Source organism: Arachis ipaensis, chromosome B02, assembly GCF_000816755.2.
Source record: "Arachis ipaensis cultivar K30076 chromosome B02, Araip1.1, whole genome shotgun sequence".
Classification (NCBI taxonomy): domain Eukaryota; kingdom Viridiplantae; phylum Streptophyta; class Magnoliopsida; order Fabales; family Fabaceae; genus Arachis; species Arachis ipaensis.
The window spans coordinates 106,371,989-106,382,261 of record NC_029786.2 but is presented as its reverse complement, the minus strand read 5'-3'; the positions used below and the strand labels follow the sequence as shown (position 1 = coordinate 106,382,261).

The 10,273-nt window shown below is 36.7% G+C and overlaps 2 protein-coding genes and 1 long non-coding RNA gene across 4 annotated transcripts in view; 2 read left to right on the top strand and 1 right to left on the bottom strand.

Annotated features, from left to right (window-relative positions):
- Positions 1–485, top strand: part of LOC110269105 — a 2,601-nt gene extending 2,116 nt beyond the window's left edge. The window contains exon 2 of the long non-coding RNA XR_002358197.1: positions 328–485. This is a non-coding gene — a long non-coding RNA (uncharacterized LOC110269105). The remainder of the gene's footprint in view (positions 1–327) is intronic.
- Positions 1,289–10,273, top strand: part of LOC107626328 (putative disease resistance RPP13-like protein 1) — a 29,095-nt gene continuing 20,110 nt past the window's right edge. The window contains exons 1-3 of one of the 2 annotated variants that reach the window (XR_002358194.1): positions 1,289–4,574; positions 4,793–4,864; positions 4,969–5,361. Coding sequence is in view for 1 of the 2 variants with exons in the window: in XM_021116647.1 (XP_020972306.1) it covers positions 1,303–4,574 (3,272 nt within the window). In the remaining variant the exon portion in view is untranslated. Of the gene's footprint in view, positions 4,575–4,792; positions 4,865–4,968; positions 5,362–10,273 lie in introns of those variants that run through there. The other variant, XM_021116647.1, reaches the window with a different exon arrangement.
- On the bottom strand, positions 6,225–7,137 carry LOC107628016. The gene has a single exon (XM_021116656.1). It carries the CDS (start codon positions 6,981–6,983, stop codon positions 6,630–6,632), a length of 354 nt encoding a protein of 117 aa, XP_020972315.1. The 5' UTR covers positions 6,984–7,137; the 3' UTR covers positions 6,225–6,629.

Genomic DNA, 10,273 nt, shown 5'->3' with positions numbered 1-10,273 from the left:
AGGGGCGTTGCTAGCCTAACGTGTAGGCCACACGTTGGATCTGTTATACCGTACGGGCACACTAGAGGAAAGGGCTACCCTTAGAGGTGGAGCCGCCCTAGGTGTGTAATATTTGATTTGATTTGACTTCTGGAATGAGAACTCCCATTTCAGTTCATCCGCTTAACTATTTATCTAATGTTTGTATAATTAATTAATATGAATTTCTCATCTCTGAAATGAAATATAATTTTCAAGGTAAACTCTGTATTGTCTCGTGTGGCTTATAGATGTAATGTTGCTCACTGAGTTGCAAAACTCACCCTATTATATTCTCATGTTTTTCAGATACAGGAGTCATTCCAGGTTCCATTCCACCTGCCCCTCAGTAGATCTTAGTCATTTTGGTGAGCCCTTCTTCTTTCCAAGGGCTAAGTAATTATGTAATGGAACCTTTGCTCAAAATCTAGATTATGTCAATGCTCCATATGTCACAGGCAGGATCCTCGTGTGGGTTATGTTATTTTGAACCTTGAACTGTTTAGGTAGTGATTATGATTTGGTTATGTAGGACTTATGGTTTTAACTATATACTCTAGTTATCAACTCAATATATATATGATGCGTATTTTGGATATATTTGGTTGTGGATATAATTTGGAGTATATTATTGTTGTTGTCTTGGAAATGGAGGTTTATTATTAATACAGGGAGTTAACATTTATGTTGGTAAGGTCCTAGAAACAGAGGAGATTCTGTCCGTTTTTCTGAAAATTTGGTCGTTTGGCTTGCTGAGGGACTTGTCCCTTGAGCGCCAGTCATGGCTTGATTCGGGTCATGACATCGGAAGACCATAAACCTCGACAAATCAACTTCACCTACCACACAAAGCAAACACTTCCCTCATCCATTGACTTTCTTTCTTGGTTCTGATCCCATCTGATCTGCTTCACTTGAGATTCAACCATGGCTGAAAAACTTTATGGTGGAGCTTACCTCTCCCCCTTTGTTGATGCTGTTTTGGACAACCTGACTTCAATACTTGAAGAAGACGACTCTTTCCTCGAAAGGAACAACTTGCTTGTTAGGTTGCAGAATTGTCTGTATGATGTTGGACCTGTTCTTGATGATGCTGAGCTGAAGCAGTTCAGTGACAAGAAAGTGAAGAAGTGGCTTGTTGATCTTCAAGATGCTCTCTATATGGCTGATGACTTGCTCGACGAACTCTCCACTAAAGCCGCTATTGCTGCCACTCAAAAGGATCCAGGTAACTCTTCTTACTGGTCTCGTGCCGTTGATTCACCTATTGAAGATACTGGTGACATGGAAAAAATAGTTGGCACACTAGAGTCTGTTGTAAGACGCAAAAATTATCTTCGTCTGAAGGAGAGTGCCAAGGTGGACATGTCATGGAGAATTCCATCCACATGTCTTGTTGAACCATCGGAGATATGTGGCAGGAAAGAAGACAAGGAGGCCATACTGAAACTGTTGTTGGATGATGATGATGCTGCTGATGGTGATTTATCTGTCATTCCCATTGTGGGCATGGGCGGAATAGGAAAGACTACCTTGGCCCAATTGCTTTACCACGATGACAAAGTGAAGGACAATTTTGATTTTCGAGGTTGGGTTTGTGTGTCAGAAGAATTTGATGTTGTCAAGGTCACCAAGACTGTAATCGAGGCAATAACTTCAAGTTCTTGTAACTTGACAGATTTGAATTTACTTCAGCTTGATTTAAAGGAAAAGTTGTCGAGGCAAAAGTTCTTCATTGTCTTGGACGACGTATGGAATGAAAATTATAGTGATTGGGATAAGCTTCTAAAACCTTTTCAAAAAGGGGTTAAGGGAAGTAAAATTCTCATAACTACTAGAAACAAAAATGTGGCTTCTTTAGTGCAGACTGTTTCACCTCATGAACTAAGATCATTGTCCGATGAAGATTGTTGGTTGGTGTTTACAAAGCATGCACGTCTGTCAACTGTTTCCGTGGATAATCCAACCCTGGAAAAAATCGGCAGAGATATCGTAAAGAAGTGTGATGGATTGCCCTTGGCAGCTCTAGCCCTTGGAGGCATATTGCGTGGAAATTCTGATATCAGATATTGGAATCTTTTATTGAAGAGTGAAATCTGGGAACTCTCCAATGACAGAATAAATGTTCTTCCAGCGTTAATGATAAGTTATTACTTTCTTCCTTCATATTTGAAGCAGTGCTTTGTTTATTGTTCCTTGTATCCCAAGGACTATGAATTTAGCAAGGATGAATTGATGCTGTTATGGAAGGCAGAGAATTTTTTGCAACCAGTAGAAAAAAAGACTATAGAAGAAGTTGGTGGTGAATATTTTGATGAATTAATTGCGAGATCATTTTTGCAACCTCATAGTATCGAGGAAAATAAATTTGTGATGCATGATCTTGTTCATGATTTAGCAATGACATGTGCTGGAGTGTTTTATTTCAGAGCTGAAGAGCTTCTGAATGCAGTTGAGGTTGATATTAAAGCTCGTCATTTGTCACATAACGCCAAAGGCAATTGTCCAATGTCAAATCTTTTGGGAGTTTGTGATAGAGTAAAACATACAAGGACATTTCTTGAAATCAATTTGAACAAGCGGATTCCATTCAATATGGAAAATGCACCTTGTATCATGTTGTCACAGTTGAAGTACCTGAGAGCATTGTCGTTCAAATGGTTTCCTCTTGAGTCAGTGTCTGATTCAATAGGGGAGTTGATTCATCTGCGTTACTTGGATCTCTCTTGGACTGACATTGTGGCATTGCCGGAGTCAATGGGTAACCTATACAACTTGCAGACCTTGAAGTTGTTTGGCTGTAGAAATCTGAAAATGCTACCTGTTGGCATGAAAGACCTTGTAAATTTGCGCCATCTTGATATTAGAGGGACTCAGTTGCATGAGATGACAAAAGGCTTGAGCAAATTAAAAAGTTTGCAATTTTTAAGTGATTATATTGTTGGAAAGCATGAAGAAAACAAGATTAAAGAATTGGGAGCACTTGTAGATCTACACCAATCTATTTCCATTGACAAGTTGGAGAATGTGGTCAACAGCAATGAAGCTTCGATGGCAAGAATGTTTGATAAGGATGGCATTGATTCTATGACGTTACGTTGGTCGTGGAATAAAGACGAGAATACAGTTGATTCCGAAATGGAAAGAGATATACTTGACAAGTTACGACCTCACGCTAATTTGAAAGAGTTATATATTTATGGTTACAGGGGTACAAGATTTCCAGATTGGGTGGGACATTCTTCCTACCACAACATCACCACAATAACACTGGATGGTTGCTGGAGTTGCTGTATGCTTCCTTCACTTGGACAGTTGCCCTCTTTGAAGCACCTATCAATTTCAGATTTTGCAAGTCTGGCAACTGTGGGTGCTGAGTTTTACTTTTACCAGAACGATGAATCTTGTTTGGAGACTCCATTTCCAAAGCTCGAAATTCTTTCGTTTTGGTCAATGCCTTGCTGGAAGGAGTGGCATTCAATGGAGTTGAATGCATTTCCTCGACTTAGGGAGCTTACCATAGGTTTCTGTCCGATGTTGAGAGGAGATTTGCCAAATCAACTTCCATCTTTGCAATCACTTCAGATTCAGAATTGCGATGAGCTGAGTTGTTGTGTTCCAAGGGCTCCTGCGATTACCACTCTTTCAATTTCGGGAAAGAATCTAGTGGGGTCTGTGGTGGAGGCCATTACGCACATGCAACTGACTTGCCTCACTTCTTTATGCATCTCAGATTGTTCCTCCCAAATATTGTTTCCAATGAGTGCTATTCCCCCATCACTACAAGACTTGTCGATCGAGAGTTGTGGAGAATTAGAATTCGAAATGGATGGGCAACATCACTCGCTGCAGAAACTATCAATACAGAACAGCTGTGATTCACATACATCCTTCTCGTTATTGGATGCCTTTCCGAATCTCGTGAGTGTTCGTATCACCGGTTGCGAAAAGATGGAGTCTCTTGTGGTGTCACGCTCTCTTTCTTGTCTCCTTTCTTTATATATCTTCTTTTGTCGGAGTTTGAAATCTGTGTCAACGCTATGGATGGCAGCACCTCAGCTACAGCATCTCACATTACTGGGTTGCACAGAGGTTGTTGATTTGTCTCCTACAGGGGATGGGGATTCACACCATAGCCTGAGATCTCTTGAAATCAGCTACAGCGAGGAACTGGTGAGCTCTGCAGCATTCATGAATTCGCAATTTCATGGGCTTACTCATCTTAACATTGATGGTCAATACGGCGAGTGTGTGAAGTCCCTGCCAAAAGAAGGTTGGTTGCCTGCCTCCCTTGAGTCTCTCACACTGGATCGCATTGAAAGTGTGGAGACATTGGAATGCAAGGGACTTGCCCACCTCACCTCCCTCCAGAAACTAACTATTCTGTATTGTGACAAGTTGGATTATATCGAGGGAGATAAGCTGCCTGCCTCTTTAATACAACTCAGCATCTATGGCAGCCCTTTGCTGGTCAAACAATGTCAGAAGAAGGATCCACAGCTTTGGCCCAAAATCTCCCACATCCCCGCCATTCAAGTTGATGGCAGATGGATTTGGTAATCCAACAACTACAACAGATACGCACACAACATTATTCTTATTCCCTCAATATATATTTATGTTATTCATCATCATTTATATTTTATACTCTGCATATACAGTGACTCACGAGTTTTCATTCTTCATTCTCTCTACAATATTCTTATTCTTCATTTTTAATCATTCTTATACATGTGCTATACCTTTCCTTACTTAACACTTGTACCTTATACAGATTATCCATCCACCCAACAATTTCAATCATTGCAATACACAGGGCTGATTTCTGAGAAATAAGACAGTAACAGTAAGATTTTTATATACTTTACAATGTTCCAATAACATTGATTACTCAAAAAATATGATAACTTATATGTCGTGGTAACACGTGAGACTGAAACTTTCATGCAGAAAGCAACTGAGCAACAAGGGAGACCCATAATCATGGCCACAATTGAGCAACGTGACCATTGCATTGGAAAATTTAATTCCTTAGCTTCTTTATTTTCTTTTGGAACCTTTTGAAGATTGAGACTTTTGGTTTGGTTTCTACTTTCTACAAACCTCATGGTCATGCTCCTTTTGCAGACATATATTTACTTTTTGGGATTTTTGAAATTTTCTTTAGATGTATCATGTCAGTTATATTGGTGACTTACCTTGGCGTTTATGTATTGGAGGAGTGTGATTAATTGTGTTGCACCATTGAGCCTTTCTGATCTATGATTTTTGCCCCCCTTTTTCTCTGTTTTATTGTGTATTGGTGACAAAGAATTGCCTCTAATTAGTAACATTGTTTTTCCATATTCTTTTGTTAGTATTTCATGAAACTAGAAAAAATCTTTTTTCAATAAAAAATATCTTTTTTTATTTTTTAACGTGTTTGGCAAATTTCTAATAGTAAAAGTAAAAGTACTAGTAAAATAAAAAAAAGATCTTTTTTGAGAAGCTGTAATTTACATCTTTTTTTAAAAAATCTTTTTTTCTTAAAAAAAGATGTTTTTCATATAATAAATAAACAAAAAAGTACTTTTATATTATTATACCCAAACATAATTGATTGATAAAAAGACCTTTTTACATGAGATATCCAAACATAAAATTACTTTTACTTCTTTATAAGATCTTTTAAAAAAAAGATAACTCGAAAAAAGATCTTTTCTTAAAAGCTCACCCAAACAAGCCCTAGAAGTCTTTGCTTGACAATGTCGATTTGAAATTACCAAATGATGTCACTTTAACTAAACAACAATAAACAATTAACAACTTATTATAAACATATCAGTATTAAAAAAAAATTAAAAAGCAAAACATTACCTTAGCTTTTTGTGTAAAAATACAAGATTTTTATTGCAAATATTCAATCCATTTCAATTCTTAGTGTTTCTGTTAATTATATAGAAGATATGTATGCTATTATAGTAAGATTAATTAATTAGAAATTTCTGTGTAATATTGTAATTTACTTTCAAAATGTTTTTGTTAATTATGCAGAAAGTATAACTAAAGTAGCAACGGATAAGAAACCAGTTATTGTAATATGCATTAGTCAAATATCTTATTTTTATTTCTAACAAAGAAGACATTATACATTACTTGACAAAGTCAAAAATTCATAAATAGAACACCAAACCTAGATATGATAATAAAAAGCACACACATAAAAATGCTACAAATTCATGCTGTTATTTAAACACAATACACACACATCATAATTCATTAGTCTTTCTGCTTCAGAATATCAAGCCTCTGCAAAAAGACAATTACATTACTATTTATATTTTAATATTATAATTATATACTCCATCTACTTCAAAAAATCTGTAACTTTAAGTTTGATATATTAATAACTCATTGTATCTTGATGCAAATTGTATTCAGAAACACTGAATTGTTAATATGCAAAATTTTTAAAGTAACAAATATTTTTAAAATTGATAGAGAATATAATTGAGCCAAGGATGAGTTGCCTGAGCACCAGAAAGGAAAATAGCATTTTCCATCTGGCCTGACAAGGATACGAAGATTTTGGTGCAATGCTACACCAAAACTCGCTTAATATCCTTGCCAGATCAAACATTAAGGTTGCAGCAGTTTCCGACCACAGCCGAAACCCATTTCGCGGGCATGATCATGCTATGTCCATGTCCAGTGTCCATCATATCTGTAAGGGAGTGCATAGGAGTTCCAATGTGATTGATGGCAAATCCATCAATTCCTCTTCTTGATGAGTACATGCTTGTCACCTCTGATGAAATGTTTGGACTGCTTCCATTTGTTTCCTTCAACGAATTCGAGGTTCCGGCCGAGGATCGTAGGACTTCAGAATTCTGAGAACCACTGGAATGTAGTTGATGGCCAAGTCCTTTTTTGTTTGCTTCACTTCCACTGTTGCCATTTCCATTGTTGGAGATGGCGCGATTCATGCATATATGGCTGCAACACAAACAACTTATAACATAACTCTATTACTAAAAAATTCAACTAATCCAGTTTAAGAAACTGCAGCTATTTTTCTAATACAGAAAGTTTTGCATTCTCGGCTTAAATTGGCTTATTAATTGAATTGTTTTATTTGATGAATGCTCAAAGCTTGCAACGTTTTATGAGTTTATTGGCAAGAACAGCTTTAGCACGTGACTGCCTACGCCTTATGATTCCATGGTATTGCTTAGCATTCACGTAAGTTGGTCCATCATCTGATGTCTTGTTTAGTGGCAGCATCATAAGCCCCTGCTTTATTCATATATGTTACATACATGCATAGATCCATTGATAAATACTGGAAGATACGTATATCTATACATACACACACTACAACAACAGACTTAATTTTAGAAGATGTACTTGTAACTTATACTATAATTTAACATCAAGCGAAAAGTTTCCGTCATTTACTGATTTACATTTACAATGTTATTATTTTTGTGTTAATAGTGTTACCTTCCACATTCATAACTATAATTTAGATTCTTGTATGCAGAGACATGCATTACAAGAACACTGATATGATTTATATATAGATATATAGATTTGAGATTTGAGATAAAATACAAACCGAATTTGAGGTGCATAAGCTGAGAAGAGTCCATAAAATTGATCCATGTAAGGATATTCTGCACATACCTAGAAAGGAAAGAACAAGAAATGAAACTTATGTATCCATGAATAATTAAGTTACCAAGAATGAATTTCTTTTATTTTTTGAGAATTTTGTAGTTTTGTATCATAGGCTGAGTGAATCCAAGCGGTTCGAAGGGTCAGCCATTGATGGCTGTAAAGATAATGTTGCTTGAGGCTTCTGTGCTTCACCTGAAATTTTGCAATCTTCTGCAGAAGAGTTTTTCATTGGTTAGCCAAAAATAATTTACAATACAATAATGCTAGGGAACCAATTTTATCTGATAATATAATTTCATTCAATCAAGAATTTCACCTATGGCTGAGTATATATAACTTTAGAATCACAAGGAAAAGTTGTTTCTACTTTATAATCTATCACTTGTGGCATAATAATGCATAATAATCCCAATTTTAAATTATCCTAAACCCTAATTAAAATTTAAGTACATTTTTCTTCATTTTCTGTCCTTTTACTGATATGGCTTCCTCCTAAGGATTAATAAATGGAAGACAACCACCCCTGCACTAATTCCCCAAAACAAGTGAATTGTTTAACACATATTTACATGTTTATTTAATTTATCATAACGCAATCTAGCATGATTATTATATCTATCTCCCAAATTTTTTGTGCCAAAAAGATGAAATCGTCAATTACTAATCACAACTGAGAGCAACCACAGCTAGTTTTTAGTTTACAAATTGGTAATGCGTTACAGCTTGTTCTTAAATTACTAAATTAATATAACAACAAAGTTTGTCCAATAAAAAAATAAGAAGCCATGGGAAGGCAGCATAAAGTATCATAATTCATGGAGAGTTACATACCTTTTTTAAGCATGTGATTAGCACACTCACCAATACATTAACCAATTGTTTATCTTTCACAACACCATCCCATCATTTTGTCCGAACACCATAAACCTCGTCAAATCAACTTCACCTACCACACAAAGCAAACACTTCCCTCATCCGTTGACTTTCTTTCTTTGTTCTGATCCCATCTGATCTGCTTCACTTGAGATTCAACCATGGCTGAAAAACTTTATGGTGGAGCTTACCTCTCTCCCTTTGTTGATGCTGTTTTGGACAACCTGACTTCAATACTTGAAGAAGACGACTCTTTCCTCAAAAGGAACAACTTGCTTGGAAGGTTGCAGAATTATCTGTATGATGTTGCACCTGTTCTTGATGATGCTGAGCTGAAGCAGTTCAGTGACAAGAAAGTCAAGAAGTGGCTTGTTGATCTTCAAGATGCTCTCTTTATGGCTGATGACTTGCTCGACGAACTCTCCACTAAAGCCGCTATTGCTGCCGCTCAAAGGGATCCAAGTAACTCTTCCTCCTGGTCTTGCCTTGTTGATTCATATATAGAAGATACTGGTGACATCGAAAACATAGTTCGAAGACTAGAGTCTGTTGTAGCACGCAAGAATTATCTTCGTCTGAAGGAGAGTGCCAAGGTGGACATGTCATGGAGAATTCCATCCACATGTCTTGTTGAACCATCGGAGATATGTGGCAGGAAAGAAGACAAGGAGGCCATACTCAAACTGTTGTTGGATGATGATGATGCTGCTGATGGTGATTTATCTGTCATTCCCATTGTGGGCATGGGCGGAATAGGAAAGACTACTTTGGCCCAATTGCTTTACCACGATGACAAAGTGAAGGAGAATTTTGATTTACGAGGATGGGTTTGTGTGTCAGAAGAGTTTGATATTGTCAAGGTCACCAAGACTATAATCGAGGTAATAACTTCAAGTTCTTGTAATTTGACAGATTTGAATTTACTTCAGCTTGATTTAAAGGAAAAGTTGTCGAGGCAAAAGTTCTTCATTGTCTTGGACGACGTATGGAATGAAAATTATAGTGATTGGGATAAGCTTCTAAAACCTTTTCAAAAAGGGGTTAAGGGAAGTAAAATTCTAATAACCACTAGAAACAAAAAAGTAGCTTCTTTAGTGCAGACTGTTTCACCTCATGAACTAAGATCATTGTCCGATGAAGATTGTTGGTTGGTGTTTACAAAGCATGCACGTCTGTCAACTGTTTCTGTGGATAATCCAACCCTGGAAAAAATCGGCAGAGATATCGTAAAGAAGTGTGATGGATTGCCCTTGGCAGCTCAAGCCCTTGGAGGCATATTGCGTGGAAATACTGATGTCAGATATTGGAATCATTTACTGAAGAGTGAAATCTGGAAACTCTCCAATGACAGAATAAATGTTGTTCCAGCGTTAATGATAAGTTATTATTTTCTTCCTTCATATTTGAAGCAGTGCTTTGTTTATTGTTCCTTGTATCCCAAGGACTATGAATTTACTAAGGATGAATTGATGCTGTTATGGATGGCAGAGAATTTTTTGCAACCAGTAGAAAAAAAGACTATGGAAGAAGTTGGTGGTGAATATTTTGATGAATTAATTGCGAGATCATTTTTGCAACCTCATAGTACTTGGCGAAATAAATTTGTGATGCATGATCTTGTTCATGATTTAGCAATGACATGTGCTGGAGAATTCTATTTCAGAGCTGAAGAGCTTCTGAATGCAGTTGAGATTGATATTAAAGCTCGTCATTTGTCACATAA